This window comes from Capra hircus, chromosome 5 (assembly GCF_001704415.2).
Source record: "Capra hircus breed San Clemente chromosome 5, ASM170441v1, whole genome shotgun sequence".
Taxonomy (NCBI): Eukaryota; Metazoa; Chordata; class Mammalia; order Artiodactyla; family Bovidae; genus Capra; species Capra hircus.
Genome location: NC_030812.1, coordinates 29,856,069 through 29,876,933, shown reverse-complemented (window position 1 = coordinate 29,876,933; position 20,865 = coordinate 29,856,069). Strand labels below are relative to the sequence as shown.

General features: G+C 52.6%; 1 protein-coding gene across 9 annotated transcripts; it reads left to right on the top strand.

Annotated features, from left to right (window-relative positions):
* Positions 36 to 20,484, top strand: PRPF40B (pre-mRNA processing factor 40 homolog B). 9 transcript variants are annotated; one of them, XM_018047828.1, is made up of 26 exons: positions 37 to 218; positions 6,386 to 6,466; positions 7,313 to 7,456; positions 7,774 to 7,839; positions 8,514 to 8,541; positions 8,767 to 8,792; positions 8,928 to 9,038; positions 9,331 to 9,451; positions 9,535 to 9,559; positions 9,788 to 9,988; positions 10,209 to 10,338; positions 10,422 to 10,486; positions 11,014 to 11,178; positions 11,279 to 11,387; positions 11,745 to 11,895; positions 12,604 to 12,737; positions 13,392 to 13,506; positions 13,655 to 13,746; positions 17,774 to 17,890; positions 18,088 to 18,225; positions 18,438 to 18,533; positions 18,780 to 18,878; positions 19,079 to 19,256; positions 19,502 to 19,563; positions 19,653 to 19,828; positions 19,919 to 20,480. In XM_018047828.1, exons 1-26 carry the CDS (start codon positions 216 to 218, stop codon positions 19,947 to 19,949), a joined length of 2,664 nt encoding a protein of 887 aa, XP_017903317.1. In that variant the 5' UTR covers positions 37 to 215; the 3' UTR covers positions 19,950 to 20,480. The 9 variants fall into 9 exon arrangements, 7 of the variants coding, with proteins under 7 accessions (XP_017903321.1, XP_017903317.1, XP_017903320.1 ...); XM_018047829.1 differs by having other exon boundaries at positions 39 to 218; positions 9,331 to 9,403; positions 19,685 to 19,828; XM_018047826.1 differs by having other exon boundaries at positions 39 to 218; positions 19,685 to 19,828.

Genomic DNA, 20,865 nt, shown 5'->3' with positions numbered 1-20,865 from the left:
GGGGGCGGGGCCTGGCTCTCCGCGCCGGGGGCGGGGCCGGACCTGGGCTCCCCGGGCCGGTGGAGGATCCGGCTGGTCGGTGGGAGCGACCGGAGCCCCGGCCACCAAGGGGTGCGACCCCCCACTGGCCCCGCCTTCCCGGCTGCGGTCGACCAATCAGAGCGGCTTTTACTGGCGGGTGGGCCGAGCCGGCCCAGCTGCTCCGAGGCTCTGGCATGGTAACGTCCCCGCGCGGGGGTGGCGGGGCCCGGGGCGGTCCCACAGCGCCCCCGGCGGCCCGGGCCGGGGCCAGGGGGGCAGGGAGGCCGCCAGGGGTACCCGGGACCCCGGGGCAGAGCGAGGGGAACGAGGGGTTAGAGAGAGGAGCCCAGGAGGGGGGAGGGGGCGGGGATTTGGGGGGGAAGGGGCGGGGGAGGCCATGATGGAGGATGGCGGGGGGGGGCGGTGGGGGTGCTGAGGAGAACTGGAGTTGCGGGACTGGGTGAGGAAGGGGAAAGGATGAAGTGAAGGGTGCGTTTGTGGAGAAAGGTCGGGAAAGAACAGAAGGGCGAGAGACGTGGGAACCGTGGGTCTAGGGGAAAGGCGGGGGGCACAGTTTCCCCTCCTGGGATGTTTGGCGTGCGACAGGCCCCTTCCTCAGACTCACTGCTTGCTCCCTTTGGAAGCCTTGGATGCCCCCCTAAGACCTCTTGAGACTCCGTCCTTCGTTTCCCCGCACAGTCTCCTGATGTGAGGAGGGGGTATTGTCTCCTGAGGGAAGAGACGTTTCTGACCCCCACCCAGTGCTGGGTAGTCCAAGAAACAGGGAGAGCAGAAGCCCCTTTGTCCCAACCCTGGCTCTGCCGCCAAGACAGTCTGTAACAACTGTGTGACCTTGGGCAAGTCACTCACTACCTTTCTTTGGGCCTAAGATTTCCCATCGATTAAAAAAAAAAAATAAGGGAGATGCATAAGAAGGATATCCCAGATCTCTTTCTGCTCTTAAAATGGGGAGGTGCTTGAGGAGAGAGTTCAGGAGAATGGGTTCTAGGACGTGGGGAAGCAGAGGAAAAAAGGATGAAGATGGAGGCTAGGCCTTCAGCTGGGGCCGCAGAAAATCCCCAGGGACGTGAGGGGAGGGTAGGCACAAAGCAAGGCTGGGGCAGGCTAGCCAGCGCCTCTGGAATCCTGTTGGGATTGATGGGAGGACTGTAAATAAGAGGAAGAGGTTGAGACTGAACCCAAGAAGGATGAAGACCAGAAGTAACGTTCTGTTCATCAGGAGAGTGGTGAGGTGATGGCAGGATTAGAAGCAATGGAAAATATTTTCTAATATTTTGGGGAAGCAGAAAGAATAATAAGGCTGGTACAGGGGAATGGGGACTAGGATGGCCTTGAAAACAGGGAGGGAGTGGCTGGTGCTGTTGGGGGCAGCTAAGGTGGATGTAGACCACAGGGGAATCAGCTGGTCTCTCAGCCTCCCTAATACTTTCTTTTTGATAATTGCTGCCTCTTTCTGAAAGGTGTGCCTCCCCAGTCTTCATTTTCCAGCATAGATCCCTTTAGTCGGAGCAGGCCAACCTTGGGATCACCTGACTGAGGATTTCAGGATTGTTTGAGAATTGGGGTAAAAAGAAAACAGGGGGATGAATTTGAATGTGAGAAATGCCTGTGGTACCATCATCCTTGCTTTGTGGAGTAGTTGAAAGCTTAGTCTTCCGGGTCAGACTGCTTGGATTCCAAACTTGCCCCTGCCATTTAATCTTTTGGAACCATGGTCAAGTTACTTGATCTCTTTGAACCTCAGTTTCTTTATCTGTAAAATAGGGATGATAACCTCTAAGATAGTTGCAAGGATTAAATGACTGTTTGTCATGGTATCTGGCTCATAATAAGCACTCAGTAAATATTAGCAATTAGGTGTTGTTGTTTTTTTCCCCCTCCTTCCATTCTGTGTCTCTCCAGTCTTCTCCTTTTCTCCTTTTGTTGTTTTTTTTCCCTGAATCTTCAGTTCTGAGATGTCCCCCGCGAGTGAATGCTGAGAAGAATTGATTGTAAGGGGGTGGGGAGGAATCCTTCAGCTGGCCCAGGTGAACACATGATGATCAGATGGTTGATTATCTCTTCATTGTGCGTCCCCACCCACAAATGTGTTTTTGTTCCAGGAAAGACACATGATCTGTTTCTCTTTCAGCCCCCTTTCCTATATCGTTTTCTCACACAAATTACTTCTTCAGAGTCTCACCCAGAAGTGTAATAAGACTTGAAGTTATATAGGCACTGCATCAAGTGAGATAGGGGCAGGGATGTTTCAGGAAAGAAAGTATACAGGTTGCACAGGGGAGACTCAAGGAAAGGAAGGCTGTGAATGTTTCACAGTAATTTATGTTCATACCATTGCTCTCTCCTCTGTGGAAACTGTCCAAAACAGGCTAGTGTCTGGATCCTGGCCAGGGGTCTCCATTCCGTTAAAGATGATCATATAGAGTTAGATTTTAAAAATTGTTTAGGTTTTCCCATGCTAGTATTTGATTCTAGTTCACTTTCCCTGGACACACAGACCTCTGCCAAACTGCTTATCTCTCCATCATAGTTAGCTTTTACCCAAAGAGTTTATACAGATGTACCTGGGTACATACACACACATTTGTCTGTTTTAGGATATTCCAGTATGCAAAAATAAAGTTAGGGATGAGTCTGCATTTTGTAACAACACTTTGTATACAGGGCCCTGCCTTGACATTCAGAAGGGACTTGAAAGGAGAAAACTCAATCCCTAAATGTGGGGAAACCCCCACCTGAGTAGCAAGACATGCAGTCCCATGGGAAACACCCAGCAGACATCCATAGAGTAGCATGTCACTCTGTGCAGAGTAATGCAGTATCTATTTTGAGGGGACTGAGGTAGGAGGGTGTATGTGTGGAGGATAATCATAAAGGCCCTGAAGGAGGTGAATATTGGATCATCTTGAACAAAATAAGAGAGAAAGCAGAATAAAAGAAAGACATGGAGTAATCTAATACTTTCTGTGCAAAGAGGAAAAGGGAAGCCATGAATCAGGGTGAGCCAGAAGAATGTGGGATGGGTCTTGTTTAAAGGCTTTGAATGTCCGATGAGAGATTCTGTAGGGTGGGCAATGGGGAGCCACCACTGGTCTCCTAGCAAGAAAATGTTGCACTTGGTTTAACCATGTGGATCGCAGAGAATATGCTAGAGTGAAAAAAAACAGACCTGCTCCTTGTAAGGATTGTGTTTTTAAGGGAGTAGACCTGGAGGGCAGATTGAATCCAGCCCTGGGACCCATTATTCCCCCTTTTTTCATCTGAGAAAAAATGCCTAGGGTAGTTGCCAGAGTCTCCTCCAGCTCTGACATTCTGTGTTCCCTAAATAACTGCTAGACCTTACTGATGGCTTTGTTTTGTGAACCTGCCTAGACCATTCAGTCATTAAGTTAAGAAATAATAGTATGTACTATGAGCCAGCGGTGGTGGTGAAGAAATTACAATGGGCACAGGGTTCTGGGATGAACAAAAACAAAGTCCTTGCCCCTTAAAGTTTCTAGCCTAGGCTGGAAACTGGAGGTATCACATATTTCTTTGATTCTAAGACTCACATCTTAACATTTCTGAAGTCAAGATGTATCTTAAGATCAGTGGTGAAAGTTGCTCAGTTATGCCCAACTCTGCGACCCCGTGGACTGTAGCCTAGCAAGCTCCTCTGTCCATGGGATTCTGCAGGCGAGAATACTGGAGTGGATTGCCATGCCCTTCTCCAGGGGATCTTTCCAACCCAGGGATTGAACCTGGGTCTCCTGCATTACAGGCAGATTCTTTACCATCTGAGCCACCAGGGAAGCCCCAGATCAGTGGAGTATGGTAATTTGGCAGCATTTGTTGTTTATTAGTGCCACATAAAATAATAATACAATCAGATACAAACCGATACAATTTGTATCAGTTGTACAAATAACTAAAATTCCAGTGACTAATTGCTGAAGGGGAAGGTACATGGTGTATGAGTGTGTAAATGAGGGCTCTGACTAGTCTGCTGGTTTGGAGAAAGCCGTTCATGAAGAAATGATGATGACCAGATCTAAAGGTTATGGAGGTGGGGTGTGTGGGGTTGGAGGGAACATTGCCCCAGGCAGAGGCGGGTGTCTTAGTTGGGAGGACTGCAAGGAGGAGCTCAACATGGATAAGGAAGGCAAGGCAGTTGGGGAGCAAACCTGCCACAGCCTCCCAAGCCCTGGACGTGGGTTTAGGGACAGTGGGAAGCCATTAAAGAGTTTAAGCAGAGGAGTAACGTAGCCTGCGGTTGGAGTGGATGTGGGGAGACCAGTCAGGAGGCCACTGAAGTAGGTCAGTTTTTTTTTTTTTTAAGTTGTAGGGTTGGAGGAGGAAACAGAAATAGATGGATTCGGGAAATCTTTAGGAGATAAAATTAACTGGACTCATTGATGTATTCACAAGAAAGAGGGAGGCATGGTGAGTGGCTCACAAATTTCTATCTTGGACAACTGTGCGGATGGTGACATAGTCTCTGAGATGGGTGATCGTAGAGCCTGGTAGGACCCAGAGATGGTTATGTAGCTTCTGGGAGGCTGGGACCCTGAGGCAGGTTGGGTGGGAAAGTGTGGCGGAGAGCTGGATTTCATCCTGAGTTGATTTGTTTCTGACTTCTCGTGCGAAAGGAGGTTTCATGGGGCGGAGCAGGTCTGAATACAGGACTTAAGAGAGGCTGAACCCCAAGGAAAGGTAATTTAAGTTGGAGTAGTTTGACTTACCCCCTCTCTTAGGACAAGATAAGCAGAGGGAAGGAAGGACAGATGTTGCTGAAGTAGAGAGTAGAAGCATTGTTAAATACTGAGTCTTCCCAACATAGGGATAATTGGGAAAGTCGGGAAATTGGGCGGCAGTGAGCCAGCTCCCACCTTTACCTGGAACTCCTCCTCACCACCACACTCCCAGCGCCTTCCAAGCAAGGAGGAAGGACAGAGCCTTTTAGCTGCATTTCAGTGCCCCAGGTTACTTAAAAACTGGTTTTAAATGGGTGAATATAGCTACATTCAAAGCTACAGAGGCAGGCAGAGTTCTTTGTACCTGCGTCCTCATTCTCATTTCTTGTGTCATCTCTTGTTTCTGATTTTCATGCAGGTAATAAAACTTTGCTGCACTTTGCTTTTTTTCCCACTTGTTTATGTATCTTCCAGATTATTATCGAGACAGTGAGCCTCTTCATTCTTTTTATGACTGCATAGTAGTTCATCTTATGTTTGTGTAAAATTTTATAGTTCCTTACTTAGGGATATTTAGGCTGATTATAGTCTTCTGGTTTTATAAATAATGCTGCTCTGAAAATCTTGTACACACATGTAGGGCTATATCTATAGGATGAATTTTTAGAGCCATAAGATTATATATAGATAGGATTTGTTCCTTCATTTGTTTATTCATTCACTTTATATTTGTTGAGTACCTATTATGTGCCAGACGCTGTGGCAGGTACCAGGAATTCAGCTTTCAACAACTCAGATATGATCTCTGCCCCCATGGAATATGTGTAATATGTGTAAGGGGAAGCACATATCCAATCCAACATAATTACAAAATTGTATACGTGAGGAAACTAAAAAGAGGATCAGAACAAATTGGACGTGCTTTAAATAGAGTCAGGAAGGCTTCTTAGAGCAAGTGATATTTCAGCTGAGAACTAAAAGATGAGATGTGGCTAGCCATTGGGTGTAGGACAGGGAGACCTAGGCTATTCAAAGCCGCCTCCACTGGGATAAATCTAGGAGAGGCACAGGCCGCTATCTGCTATCTCCATGGGGGCTGGGATGCTGAGCTAAAGGGGGGGAATGGGAATGGGGGTGTCAAGGAGAGTGAGTGACTAAAGGTGAGGCCAGTTAGGGGAGGGGGCTGGGGGTAGTACTTAGGGAGGACTAATGATTGTGTTTAGAGGGCTTTGGGTTGAGTCTCTGTACTGGGTGAATTCAGGAAGGCGAACAGGAAAAGAGGCCACTTCCTCCCTGAATGGGAATGAGAGACCTCTGACTGATTTGAGGGAAACACAGCCTTGCCCGCAGGCGGGAGGGTGGATGAAAAGCCTTGGAAAGAGTTGATCTGTGCCTGTAATAGAACCTCCTCCATCTTTTCTTGGCTTGGGCAAAATGGAAACTTCCAGACTACAGATGACTTTGATGGGGCTCAGCCAGCTGACTCTGGACTGGCAAAGGAAAGAACAGATCTATTGAGGGCTCAGAATGGGGATGGGCAGGAAACTGGGCTTTGAGACTCTTCCTCTGAACTTTGTGCTCCTTTTTCATCCTCACCCCTCTGCTTCTCTTCTACAAAAGCCCATCTCTTTGCCCATCCGGGGTTCTATGACTTTTCTCTCCCTCAACAGTCGGTTCCCGATTCTGGTCCCCGGCCCCCAGCAGCGCCTGCCCCCTTCCCACCGGGGCCCCCCATGATGCCACCACCCTTCGTAAGTTTTATGTCTTTCCCTGGGCTTGGCTTTTCCAGCCTGCACCCCCAACTTCCCAGTCCCCAGCACTGCTGTATCGCCAGCACAGTTTTTGTGTAATGCCCCCTTCCTGTTGCCCTTGGATGAGGGATGGTTTTGCTTGGGTCCATAAAGTTGACAGTTCTCCCTTTGTCTTTTTGTCCTTGGGACACACGGGGGCTGGGGGAAGACGTGAACGGGAAAAGACCCTCTTAAGTGTGAGGGCAGGGTGGGGCTCTCTTTCTCTTTCACTGCTCCTTGTCTGTATTCTTTTTTGTTCCTCCCCCAACATGGCTTGTGGGATCTCAGTTCCCCAACCAGGGATTGAACCCACGCCCTTGGCAGTGAAAGCTTGGAGTCCTAACCACTGGACTGCCAGGAAACTCCCCTTGTCTATATTTTTTAAATACGCCATGAAGTCAGGCTGGAATAGCAACCGGTGGTCATCAAGTTGGGGAAAAAGGGATAGGAGGCAGAGGACTGGGAGATTGGGGACTGGACACCTGCCTCTGGCCCTGCATCTGAAAGGCCTCTCTGGAGAGAGTCGCTTAAGTGGTGGAGCCTTCCAGTCGCAGTCTGGTGGCAGTTCCATTTCTCTTTCCCCTCTCCCCTGCCTCTCAAGAAGCCATTTGCTTGCCTCTTAGACCCAGAGGACCCCTGTTATCAGTCTCAGTGGTGAGGAGGGAGGCATTTGATGCCTCTCAAACTGAAACTTTGAACTGTCTCAGAGCCAGTGTGGAGGGTTGGGTGGGAGATGAATGGCTGTTTCCTGACAGGGGCAGAGCAGTGTCTCCTCTGCTCAGGCTCTCTTCCTTTCCTCGTTTCCAGATGCCTCCTCCAGGAATCCCCCCACCTTTTCCTCCAATGGGGCTCCCTCCCATGAGTCAGAGACCACCAGCCATACCCCCCATGCCACCTGGCATCATGCCCCCAATGCTCCCACCAATGGGGGCACCACCACCACTCACACAGGTAATCTCCTCCCCTGCTCCAGGGCCTCAGAAAACCCTATCATTTCAGTTGCAGGTAGAGATGAAGGTGGATATCTGAACTGAACTTGAGAATCTGGGGAGGGACGGAGGGAGGGAGGGAGGGAAGAGAGATGGGGCTAGGCCCACGTGAATTTGTCTGCTGAGTGGCTAGAGGCCATTCTGAGGCTCAGCTGAGCGCCCAGAGCCCAGTGAGTGCTCTTGTGAGGGTCATGGCCCTGGCAGGATCTCTCAGGACTCGGTGTGGCCTGTGCTTGCCTTCACCTCAGTAGCTGGTTTTTGTCTCCTTTGTATCCATAGATACCAGGAATGGTACCTCCCATGATGCCAGGAATGCTGATGCCAGCAGTGCCTGTCACCGCAGCGGTAAGCACTGTGGGGGCAGGAAGTGGGCTCTGCGTGCAGCCCAGTGGGTCTGACTTGGCGTACAGGGATGCGGCCTCCGTTCTTTCCCTCTTCTCATCACATCCACCCTTGGCCCCGCTGCACTTCCCACGCTGAGTCCTTCTTCTAGCCACGAACTCAGCTCTTCTAGTTTCTCACTCGTCCCAAAAGGCACATACATCCTCTCATTATCCCCCTGCTATGCCCAGTTCCCTTAAGGAACACCTTCACTCCAGACACTGATCACTCTCACAGAGTTAGCACTGTGGACACGTGAATACAATTTCCTCTTCGCATCTTCTTTGTCTCTGGAGGAAGCGGCAGTACCTGGAGATCTCACTATACCTTCTTATGCTGCTGTTCAGCGTAGTAGAGTTGGGTAGGATGTGGCAATTGGTACTTTCTGTGGAAGAGGTGGGCCATGAAGTCTCACTCAACAGAATACTCTCACTTGAAAAAAGGAGCTGCCGTGCAGTTTCTTCCTGGGGTCCTAGAGCCATGGTCCCAGAGGGTGGGGGAAGCTTGTTAGGGAGCAGAGATCCCTGGGAGCAGGACACATGGATCCTGGCCTGGCCTGCTTCTTCATCCCCCATGGCCTGGGTCTTGGGGGCCACTGGGCTTGGCCCCAACCCTTCCCCCTCCTCTTTCTTCGGCAGACGGCTCCGGGTGCGGACACCGCCAGCTGTGAGTCTTCTGGGGGTCTGCTCCCCCCAGGCTCGGAGGTTGGGGGGGAGAGGGGACCATGGACTAGGGCCCACCCTGGATCATGCCTGTTGGGGTGCCAGGGATCCTGGGATGTGATGGGACCAGGGGAGATTTACTGGGGATGGAGTGTAAGGGAGGAATAGCTGGGGATCAGATAAGGGTTGGAACAAGGACTTAATAGGTTTCCTTTGGCTTCTTTTCTAGCTGCTGTGGCTGGGACAGGCCCTCCGGTAAGTTCTTTCCACTCGGGTCGCTGGGTAGAAAGGCTGAAAGGGAGGTGCTAATGGTTAAATTTGGGGGGTGAGGAGGATAAGCTTTGGGAAAGGAGCCTTGACCACCATTCTCTGCACCCTCCCCTCCCCTAGAGGGCCCTATGGAGTGAGCATGTGGCCCCTGATGGGCGCGTCTACTACTACAATGCTGACGACAAGCAGTCCGTGTGGGAGAAGCCCAGCGTGCTCAAGTCCAAGGCAGAGGTCCTGAGTGGGGCCTTCTGGCCCTTTTTTTCAGCTGCCCTGACCCTTCCAAGTCCTTGGCCTCCCTTGAGTCTCTAACCATACTCATGGTTCCTCTAATCCTAAGATCCCTGACCGTTCCCCAACCTTCCTAGGATCTCAAGAAGTCCACCTTCCTTCATCTTGAGCCAGGCCAGGTGGTAGCTAAACACTTCTGTGTACCCCCCTCACTGGGTCCCCTCACTTAGCTCCCCGAACTGTGGCTGGCAGGTATGCCCAGCCCACTGAAGTTCCCTGGCCCATCCTCTTACAGCTCCTGCTGTCCCAGTGTCCCTGGAAAGAGTACAAGTCGGACACAGGCAAACCTTACTACTACAACAATCAGAGTAAGGAGTCCCGCTGGACCCGGCCCAAGGACCTGGATGACCTGGAGGGTGAGGAGGGGGTGGGCCCAAGCAGGGGCTCAGGGGCGTGACTCTGTGCTACCCTCTAACCATGTTATCCTTTCTTGTTGCAGCTCTAGTCAAACAAGAGGCTGCAGGGTAAGTGACTTGCTTGTCTTGCCTTCCCGTCCACCCATACGTGGGGCCTCCTGAGGGGTGGGAGTGGCCTCTAACCATGATCTGTGCTCTGTGAGAGGAAGAGCCAGCTCTCATCTCCTTGTGGAGTGGTCTGCTCTGGCCCTAGCCCTTTGCAGGATAGAGACCAGTCAGCCCCTGAGCACCTCTGTCTTTGCACTGCTGGACACTGCCCTTCCGACCCACCTGCAGGAAACAGCAGCAGCCGCAGACACTACAGCCACAGCCTCCTCAGCCTCAGCCCGATCCCCCACCTGCGCCGCCCGGCCCCACCTTGCTGCCCACAGGCCTCCTAGAACCTGAGCCGGGCGGGAGTGAAGATTGCACCGTGTCAGAGGCTGCCCAGCCCCCAGAACAGGGGTTCCTGCAGCAGCCAGAGGAGGGCCCCGGCAGGTGAGGGCTGCCCCCTCATGCATTCTAGACCTCAGGCTCCCGCCTGGGTTCAACCCTTGACCTCTGTCAGGTTTCTCGGGAAAGGGGTGAAGACCTGGGCACGGTCTCTAATGAGCAGAAAAGGACTTCCCTGGGGAGCAAGGGGGTGTCCTGATCACACAGGGCACTGAAAACTATAGGGACTTGGGGACACTGTGGCTGAGTTCCTTTTGTCCCCCAGTTCTGCTGGACAGCATCAGCCACCACAGCAAGAGGAAGAAGAATCAAAACCAGAGCCGGAGAGATCTGGCCTCAGTTGGAGCAACCGGGAGAAGGCAAAGCAGGCCTTCAAGGAGCTGCTGAGGGACAAGGTGCTGAGGGTGGGGCTCCCAGGGTAGCCGTGGAGGGGGCTGGAGGTGGGCAGGGCCCATGACCCCCGCCTGCTCCATTCCAGGCTGTCCCCTCCAATGCTTCGTGGGAACAGGCCATGAAGATGGTGGTCACTGACCCCCGTTACAGGTAGGCCTGGGCAGGCCCTCCAGACATTGTTCATGAGGGTGGCTGATCCACGGGTTTCCTAAGAAACCCTGAGGGGGTCAGAGTGAAGAGAGTGATAGATAGGTGAGCGTGCTGGGGAAGAGAAGCTGAAGAGCCTCCAGGAGAAGGAGGGGAAGGGAATCATTCAATAAATGCTTGTTGAATTGAATTGATTTGAATTGAATTAATTGGGGAAAGAGGGGTTGGATAGGGCAGAGGCCTGACTGCAACTTGAGAGCCCATAGCAAAAGGGCTCGGTATTAATAGTGTCTTAAGAGCCCTGTCTTGTTCCCTCACTGTTTGTCACCCCTCCCCACATCCCAGAGACCAAGCTATCTTGCTTCCCTGTGCTCTTGGGGCCCCTGCAGCCCGCTGTGCCCATGCGTGGCCACTTCAGTCAGTTCTGTGAGACCCATCCCCAGTGTGCCATGACCCTGCTTTGTGGGCTCTGCACTGTGGTTCAAGCTGACTCCTCTATCCCCACCCAACTCCCACCCTGTCCACCCTAGTGCCTTGCCCAAACTGAGTGAGAAAAAGCAGGCATTCAATGCCTACAAAGCGCAGCGGGAGAAGGAGGAGAAGGAAGAGGCCCGGCTAAGAGCCAAGGAGGCCAAGCAGACCTTGCAGCATTTCCTGGAGCAGCATGAACGCATGACCTCCACCACTCGCTACCGGTCAGGGGGCCAGGCTGGGCTGGGGCCTGGGAACCCTGAGACCCCCATGGGCCCAGGCTCTGTTCTCTGCCTGCCTTCTCACAGCCCATATGCTCCACAGGCGGGCAGAACAGACCTTTGGGGAGCTGGAGGTCTGGGCTGTGGTCCCTGAGAGGGATCGAAAAGAGGTTTATGATGATGTCCTCTTCTTCCTGGCCAAGAAGGAGAAGGTAACAGCTACTGGGCTGGATCCATCAGCCCTAGTCTCATTAAGGCCTTCCATGTCTTGGCTTCCTTGTGGGCCCACCCATTCACTCGCTGCCCCAGGGTCCCAGCTTCTTTCTCAGAAGCTGGTATGGCACATCCCCAGTTCATGCTCTGGGCCTACAACTTGATCTGGGAGGACAGGAAGGTCTCTGAGGGTGCGGTCTGTAACCTGTGCTCCTTCCCCTTTCTGGAGTCAGAAAGGCCTTGAGTCTGGCCATCCCAGAGTTCCCAAGCCACCTGCCTTTACCTAGGTCCTCTGCCCAGGCCCACTTGTATAGCTCTGCCCTGCCCTGCCTCACCCTGACCCCATGGCTCCCTAGGAACAAGCCAAGCAGCTGCGGCGCCGCAACATCCAGGCCCTGAAGAGCATCCTAGATGGGATGAGTAGTGTCAACTTCCAAACCACATGGTCCCAGGCCCAGCAGTACCTCATGGATAACCCCAGCTTTGCTCAGGACCATCAGCTACAGAGTAAGCCTGGGTCTCCACTCCCTTCTCTCCCTTCCTTTTTCCTTCCTGACCCCCAGCACTTGCCTCACACCATTCCCCCTGCACCTCCTGCCCCTTTGGACATCTAGGAGTCCCTCACATTTAGTCCAGAACCTCTCTGGACTTGAGATCACAGGATGGATGCTTCAGGACACCTCTCCCTCTAGGGTCTATAGTTAACCTGGATATTATGTGTTCTTTGGGGAAGAGCACTGGAATAGGAATAATATTTGAAGATGATTTTTATAGCTCATGTGAATACGGTTTTAAATCAACTTGGTATGGTGGGCCATAAATGGTCGCACACGTGGCAATCAGCTGCTGTTGGCCTGTCATCACTTGCAGTGTCTTCTGATATTCCCCTTCTGAGGTTATATCAAAGCCTGGTTGATCCCCAGTCCAATATAAACTAAAACCTTAGATTCTGAGATAACTGATTTCATATAATTACTTCTAGTAACCAAATTCACAAGAGCTGAATGCTTCTATATAATACTTCATATAATCACTGAACCCTTTTCATGAACCATCATTCCAATAGCCTCTCCCAGGAGCCCCTGCTCCCTTCTCCCCACCACCCTGGATGTCCCCAACACCTGCACGAGTAGCATCTTGGAAGCTCTGGGGGTGCTGGGACTGAGAGGGTGTTTCCCTGGTGCGGTGCCTGCTGAGCCTCCTCTCTGTGGTTAGACATGGACAAGGAAGATGCGCTGATCTGCTTTGAGGAGCACATCCGAGCTTTGGAGAGGGAGGAGGAGGAGGAGCGAGAGCGAGCCCGACTTCGGGAGCGGCGCCAGCAGCGCAAGAACCGGGAGGCCTTCCAGGTATCTTTGCTGCCCTCCGGATCGGAACTCAGCTCTGCCCCGGACAGTCTCCTCTTCACCCACATGCTGGCTTCTCTCGGCCAGGCCCATGTTCTCCGTGTGCCCAGCCTGTCCTCACTCCATGAGGGCTCTCTGTGCCTGCAGTTTTGCTCCTCCTGGGGCCCCTCAACTCTGGGCCAGCTCCTCTAGACTAGGTGTGTGTGCCACCCGGAAACTGCCAGCAGATGGTGCCCTAAAAGCAAGTCTCGGCAGCTTGGCCATGTTTATTTCCCTTCACTGGGGAGCCAGATAGGCATAGCTAGTTCATCCCCGTCTTGGAGGTGGCCCTGGTGGTGGTGGTGGAGGGGGTTACTTGGCTGTAACACATGGGGAAGTGTGGGAGTTATGGGAAGGTAATGCTGCAGGCACATTCTGTTTCTTTGCCTCCCAGTCCGGCTTATTCTCATGTGGAGTCTGTCCCTTTCTGTTTTACAGTCTCTGTTCACATTGTTCTCTGCCTCCCCATCTGTAACTTCATCTCTGCCTCCCTTGCCTGCGTTTCCTCAGTCTGGTTGTTCCTGCCTCTCCCTGCCATCTCTCCTCTCCCCGCCCAGGCTTTGACTTTGCCTCCCTCCCTCTCTCACCCTCCCTGTAACTGGCCTCTTCCCTGCTTAGACCTTCCTGGATGAGCTGCACGAGACAGGGCAGCTGCACTCCATGTCCACCTGGATGGAGCTGTACCCAGCGGTCAGCACTGATATCCGCTTTGCCAACATGCTGGGCCAGCCGGGTAAGGCAGCTGGGCTCTCCCTTCTCTGGCCTGGCTTCCTGCCCTGCCAGTCTCTCTGCACTCCCACTCCCTGGTCCTGTCCTCAACCCCACCCTCAGGCCTCGGGAAGCTGCCGCCCGCCAGGCCCCCCTCCCTCCCTCCCCCGCAGGCTCCACCCCTCTGGACTTGTTCAAGTTCTATGTGGAGGAGTTGAAGGCGCGGTTCCATGATGAGAAGAAGATCATAAAGGACATCCTTAAGGTGAGGGAGGCCTGGGGCTGTGGATGGATGCAGGCTGGGTGCAGGGCTTGCTCCCAGGACAGGGCTCCCTGACAAACCCTGTTTTGTGGGAACATTGACACTCAGTTCAGGAGATAGCTGTTGTGATCCTTTCTTTATACAGAAATGAACAAGATACAATTTCTGCCTAGAAGGAGCTCAGGGTCTAATAGGAAGAGAGACATGGCAATTAGATAGACATTACAGAGGGGCAAGGGTTATTATTACAGAGATGAGAATCAGAAGAATTGCCATTTGAACTGCACCTCTAAGAATGAGGAGCTGGGGGAGGATGGAGGCCCGGGATGTAGGGTGCTGCAGGAGCGAAGAGAAGCAGGAAGCACAACTAGTCATAAGCTAGTTGCCCACAGGTATTTTCCTTCTGCCTGTACGTTGTTTTAGAAAAACCTGGAATTTGTTGCTAACATTTTAAAATCAAGAGATTACAATTAAAATCTGGATCTTTAGCATCTCTTGGGAATTTGGATTATCTGGCAGCACTAGGCTGGCTTTGCGAAGCATTCAGTGGGCTAAAGCTGAGATACCACAGCCTTTTAGAAGGGGCACATCCTCCTTATCTGTCCTCACTCCTCCCTGTCACGTCCGTAACACGAGAGCAAAGTCACCTACAATTTACCATCTCCATGCTGGAGAGTTCCTCAATATTCATGTCTATCAAGGAGGAAAAAGTGAGTGATGGACTGAGAGAGCCCTGTGTTTCAGGAAAAGATAACAAAGAGAAGCATATTTCTTTGTGGAAGTGAAGACCCTTCTCATGAGTTTCGGGGAGCAGTGTGCACCGTGGTTAGGAGCAAGACTGTGAAGGCCAACTGTGGGGTTGAAAGTCCATCTTAACCACTTACAAGTTTTGTGACCTTGAGCAGATTACTTAATCTTTCTGAGCATGTTTCCTCATCTGAAAAGTGGGGAATATTCTCCCAGACTTCACCTGATTACCAGCAGGAGTAACTTGGTACCTGAGATGAAGAAGGTCTGAGAATAAAGCTAGGAATGTCTCGCTGCACACATATTTAAGTCCGTGTTTTGCCTTAAAATTCATGCAGGTGCTGTACTTTAATACCGTAACACGTATCTGTTAATATAAAGTTAATATTTTAAAATTACTTACCATTAGATAATGTATATTGTATTGTCCTGTGGCTTCCTCTATTTCTCTATACCCCAGTTGGGAAGGAGAGCCCTACGTATAAAATTCTTTGAATGCTAAAATAAGGAAATTGGATTTTTATCTTGTAAGTAACCGGAGGCGGGGAATGATGTCTTGGAAAAGCCCCAGTGGTGGTGTAGAGCCATGCCCGCAGCCAGAGTATTTGTATGCACAGGGATGGAGTGGTAGAAGACAGGACTTGAAGCCTCAGGACACAAAAAGTGATAGTGGCAAGTGATTCAGATCAATTCTGAGCTTGAGACTTCTGACTCACCCCTAGACTGCTCCCTTGCTGTTGGGGCCCCTGGGAGAAAAGTCTGGGCAGCCGTGGACTTGAGGCAGGGTTTGAAGTGTGGGAGGTGAGCAGAGAGACCAGGCAGGAGCTGCTGCATGGTCCAGGTGAGGATGGCCGGTGAGCACAGCTGAGGTGTTCCAGTTGTTTCTGAAACTCCCTAGGTCAGCTCACAGGGGCCTTGGGACAAGCTGGAGGGGGCGGGGTGGAGGGGACTTTTTGCTCCTTCCTCTATTTTCAAGTGTAACTGCTTGTTTCTCTTATGGAATGAGGGTTCTACTTAAGATTTTTATTTTTAAAAAAAGCATCTGCTGATTTTAAGAAAGTGTTTCAAACCAGTAGGCTGGTCACTCCGAAGTAGAATTGACACATTTTTTTTCGTGTGTGAAATTGAGGGAAGGAAGGAGTGAGTTGGAGATAGCAGGGGTGGATTGATGGTAAGGATTAAGCAGGAAGAACAGGGCTGGAGAAAACAGCAATTCCATTTGGGAAATTGTTCTCATAAAGCAACCGGGGGCAGGGAGGAATAAAGCAAATACCATATTTTAAATATGATAATTGCATAGGGTAGAAATATCTAATCCGGGAAGTTAAATTTTATTGGACAGTTAACTTTTAACCCCTGAGTGGCTGGTACTGCTGACAGGCTTGTAGGAGCCCTATCCTTGCTGAAGCCTGTCTCTCCACACCTCCTGAGGACAGTCTTTGGTCAGTTCCCCTTCCTGTTGCCCCCTTTTGGGCTCCTGCCTCTGGAAGGCAGGTAGAACCCAGGGCTCCCTGAGGCCATCTACCCGCCAGGCAGACTGTGGACTGTGGTGACACTCCACATCCCATAGGGTAATGCAGAGTCCTAAACTCGGAACAGCTGAAAGTCAGAAGATCTGGGCCCATCCATGGGAGTGGAGTGTGGGGTGGGGGCTCCCAGAAAATGAGTTATCTTGGGATCTGCTGAACTTAAAGTGTCTGTGAAGTACCCTGTCTAGAATGGGTCTGAAAGTCAGGAGAGAGGTGAGGGGTGAGATTGCTAGGAACAGTGTGGAACAGGCACATACAAACGAGAGGTGGTAAAAGCGGTCAGAGACAGGTGGGGACCCCGGAGAAGGAAGGACTGCAGAAGTGAACAGAGGCGAGAAGAGTGAGGACTGAGAAGGGTTGCTGGAGTTCTTAGGACACGAGCAGCCTCTAGGAGAACAGTGTCCATGAAGAGGGTAGACTGAGTGCGGCACAGGCTTTAGTTATACAACTCCTGGCTGTTTATTGGTTGAAACCTCTGCAAGTTATATAATGTCTCTGAGCCTCAGTTTCTTCATCTGTAAAATGAGGATAATATAAATGCAAGGTCATGAAATTAAATGATAACGTTTGTAGTATCTTGCTCATTAGTAGGCTTAATAAATGTTTTCCTTTGTACTACATTTAAAGATTGTGAAACAGAGGGACAGAAGCAGAGGTTATTAGCTTGAGGAAGGTGAGAGCAGGGTGGAAAGGGTATTCCAGGCTAAGTGAGGTGCATACCTGACGGAAGGAGCCAGTAAAGAGGCGAGATAGAAGTCTGCAGTTCCCTAAGCAAGAGATTGTCTGAGGAGAAGAGCTGGAGAGCATGGGCTGAGGCAGCCCTCTTGGAAGCAGCAGGAAGAGTATGCCTCTGCCATCAGCAGGGGGCCAGAGCAGGTTCCAGATGAGCAGAGGTAGTAGAAGGGAACCTGGGCCTCTGCCTCAGACCTCACACTCCAGTGGCTCCACTTTCCACTGAGTCGTCTCGGGCCAAGTGAGACAACTCCTACAACCTGCTCACTGGGGTGTTGTGAGGCTTAGGTGAGAAGCACAGCGCCTAGTCCATGGTGCTTTATAGTGTGACGTGTTCTTAATAATGGGGAGTTGTACAGCTGGTGGCCTTTTATTTTTTCCATGGATAAAATGATTGTGGGTGTAGTGCTTAAAAGTAGGGGCTTCATCGTTAGAAAGACCTGGGGTAGAATTCTTGTCCAGCCATATGTTAGCCTTGAAGACCTTGGGCAGATACTCTAGTTTCTCTCAACCTTGGTTTCTTCTTCCACATAAAATTAGGACCTGTGCTTTAGTTCAGATACGTGAGGATCAAATGAGATAATGTGTGTGAGGCACTCAGCATGGTACCTGGTACATAGTAAGCACTCAATAAATACAGCCGTAGCTGCTGACCAAGAAAGAATACAGGGAACTTACGACCCAGCAATGGCTCAAGCTTAAGCCAAAGGGACAAAGAATCAGTTGTGAGAAACACAGCCATCTATCAGACGGAGAACATGTACCTTGAACACCTACCCGTGATCCAACCCCCCTAGTTCCCTGTGACAGCTAAGCCAAGGGCGGGTATGGGAGGTTTAATTGTCAGATGGTGGAGGACTTGAATGACTTGGTCTCCGAAGTGCATCCCCATCCTGTGGATCTCTTCCGGGGGAGGGGGCTACTTGAGCATCTGTAGTCTGACCCGTGCCTGCCCTGGAGGCAGCCAACTTCAGGTTCAGGCCTGTGGTGCCCCCCTGCTTCATGCGCTGCTGTGCCCACAGGACCGGGGCTTCTGCGTGGAGGTGAACACAGCCTTCGAGGACTTCGCCCACGTCATAAGCTTTGACAAGAGGGCTGCTGCGCTGGATGCAGGCAACATCAAGCTGACTTTCAATAGTGTGAGGGGCCGCGCGGGGTGGGGCTGTAGCCAGGGCTCCGTTCTTGAGCTCGTCCCTCGCTCTGGTTCTGTTCCTTCTCACTCACCGCCCCAGTGTGACTCTGCCCCCAGTCCAGGAGTGATAGTAGGAGCTCAGACCCCAGCTTCCCACACACCCCTCCTCCTGAGTGACCCTGCCCTGCATCCTTTCGCCCTTAGCTGCTGGAGAAAGCAGAGGCGCGTGAGAGAGAGCGGGAGAAGGAGGAGGCCCGGCGGCTGCGGCGCAGGGAAGCTGCCTTCCGAAGCATGCTGAGGCAGGCTGTGCCTGCTCTGGAGCTGGGCACGGCCTGGGAAGAGGTCAGGACTGCAGCCTGGCATCAAACACCACCCCCTCAGTCCTGAGGGCAGCAGTGCTTCTCCACCACTGGGGGCCCACCCCAGTCGTAGCACAGCTCGGGGCCAGCTTCGGCGCCCTTCCTTCCTTCCACTGCCCCAGCCCTGCCCTGTGCTCACGGCGGCCTCCATGTTGTGCTGGGGCTGGTCTGATCAGCAGTGCTCTCCTGTTCAAGGTCCGTGAGCGCTTTGTGTGCGACTCAGCCTTTGAGCAGATCACCCTGGAGTCGGAGCGGATCCGGCTCTTTCGGGAGTTCCTGCAGGTACTGGAGGTGAGGCAGAGCTTCTGGTCCTATCTGCCCCAGGCTGGTGAACACATGGAGCTAGCTTAACAATAGCCTCAGTAACCTCTCAGCCCCAGGCTCTCCTTTCCCGGACAACTAAGGAAGGGGAGGTCTCATGGTGCCCTGGATACACCCAAGGCCCTAGCCTGAGGAGGCAGCAAAACCTCTGGGACACAGGGTCCTTCCTCAGGCTAACCTTGGCGCCTTCCTCACCCTTCCTTCTGCCTCCACCAGACGGAATGCCAGCACCTCCACAGCAAAGGCCGGAAACACGGCAGAAAGGGCAAGAAGCACCATCGCAAGCGTTCCCACTCGCCTTCAGTGAGTTGGCGGGTAGGAAGGATGTGGGGTGAGGCTGGACTACCTGGGGGAAATAAGAACCACTTCTCTTGCTTTCCCCATATATCACCTCCCCTGGAGGGAGACTGGGCGATCCCTTTGGTCTTGGATTTTCCTGTCCCCAGCTCCCAGACTCAAGGGCTTCTGGAGCCCAGCGCCCTTCTGTGCTGACTTGTATCTGCTCATCTACCTAGGGCTCTGAGTCAGGAGACGAGGAGCTGCCCCCGCCCTCTCTCCGGCCCCCCAAGCGGAGGCGACGGAACCCCTCGGAGTCGGGCTCTGAGCCCTCTTCCTCACTTGATTCTGTTGAAAGTGGGGGTGCTGCCCTTGGAGGACGGGGTTCCCCCTCCTCTCGCCTTCTCCTCGGATCAGGTAAGTAGTTAGGAGCTGGAGGGGAGGCCTTCGGGGAGCCCCACCCCTAAGGGTGGAAGTGGTGGGCAGGGCTGCACCTGTCAGAGAGTAAGAACTTCCCATCCCTGCCCAGGCGGGAAGCGGAGAGAAGGAAGGAGGACTGGACTGAGACTTCCTCAGACAGGTCCCTGCCTGTGAAGAATGCAGAGAAAAGGATGAGGCCTCCCTTTTCCCGTGGGACTTAGTGGGGATTTTTCCATCTCCAGATCATGGTCTTCGGAAAGCCAAGAAACCAAAAAAGAAAACTAAGAAGAGAAGACACAAGTCGGTGCGTAGAGAAGGAACTTGCGTCCAAGGCTCTGCTATTTTATGAGATATCTTCATGTCTTCACCCGCCTCCCGGGCCGTCCTCCACAGGAACTGAGGAGGCGGGCTCTGGGCTCTTACAGAACAGTCCCGAGAGCGAGACAGACCCTGAGGAGAAAGCTGCCAAGGAGAGTGATGAGAAAGAACCAGAACAGGACAAGGACAGGGACCTCCGGCGGGCAGAGCTCCCTAATCGCTCCCCAGCCTTCGGAATCAAAAAGGAGAAGGTGAGAGGCAGGCACCCGGCCCCCACCTGGTCAGCGCTCTGCGCAGGCCCTCGGGGAAGCCGTGGGTGAGCTGTGCCTTTACTCCACCAGACGGGCTGGGACACGTCGGAAAGCGAGCTGAGCGAGGGTGAGCTGGAAAGACGGCGGCGGACGCTCTTGCAGCAGCTGGACGACCACCAGTGACCTGATGCCACCGTGCCTCGGGTCTGCGTGAGGCTGTGGCTGAGTTCACCCTCGCTGTCTGCCCCAGACTTCATCCTTAGTTGGGTCTGTGTCCACCTTTTCTCAAGTATCCCCAACCCCAACCCACCATTTCTGGCATCTCCCAAGGTGCCTGTGGTGGTCAAGGGTCCCCTCAACTTCCCGGACAACTAGTGCAGTCCTTGCCCTCAGTCTCAGACCAGCGATTGTGGTGAAGGCCATGTGGGCGGGTGGTGCCAGAGGATAAAATGTGAGAAGGGGCTCCCAGAACAAGTGGCAGGCTGGTGGACACAGCCTGGGTGGCAGGGCCGGGTCCTTAGCCGCTAGCATCAGGGCCTGCTCCCACCTCCCGAGGCCCTGGGGCTCTACCACTCCTTCCTCCAGCCCTGGGGCCCACTGTATGTGTGTTTTGTTTTGGTTTTGTTTTTTAAATGACAATATTTATAACGGGGCCAGTGGCTCTTTTGTCTTGTCCGTGGGCTTGGTACCAGGGGCAGGCTGGGGACCAGACAGGTACACACGTGGCCAGCAGGGGGCACTGGTGCCTCATGGGTGGCCTGACTCCCTTTGTGAGGTTGGAGCCCATCTAAACAGGTTCTCCATGCCCAGGCTTCTGCAGTTACCTCCCCCAAGCATGGCAGCTTGGCCCAGCCTCCTGTCTGTCTCTGTGGCTTGCTGCTGCTTAGTCATGTCAGTCGTGTCCAATTCTGTGCGACCCTATGGACTGCAGCCTGCCAGGGTCCTCTGTCCATGGACTTCTCCAGGCAAGAATACTGGAGTGGGTTGCCATGCCCTTCTCCAGGGCATCTTCCCCACCCAGGGACTGAACCTACATC

Coding starts and splice junctions, on each gene's coding strand:
- PRPF40B (XM_018047826.1), top strand. Junction 6,467..7,312: donor CCATGATGCCACCACCCTTC/GTAAGTTTTATG, acceptor CCTCGTTTCCAG/ATGCCTCCTCCAGGAATCCC. Junction 8,793..8,927: donor TGGCTGGGACAGGCCCTCCG/GTAAGTTCTTTC, acceptor CCCCTCCCCTAG/AGGGCCCTATGGAGTGAGCA.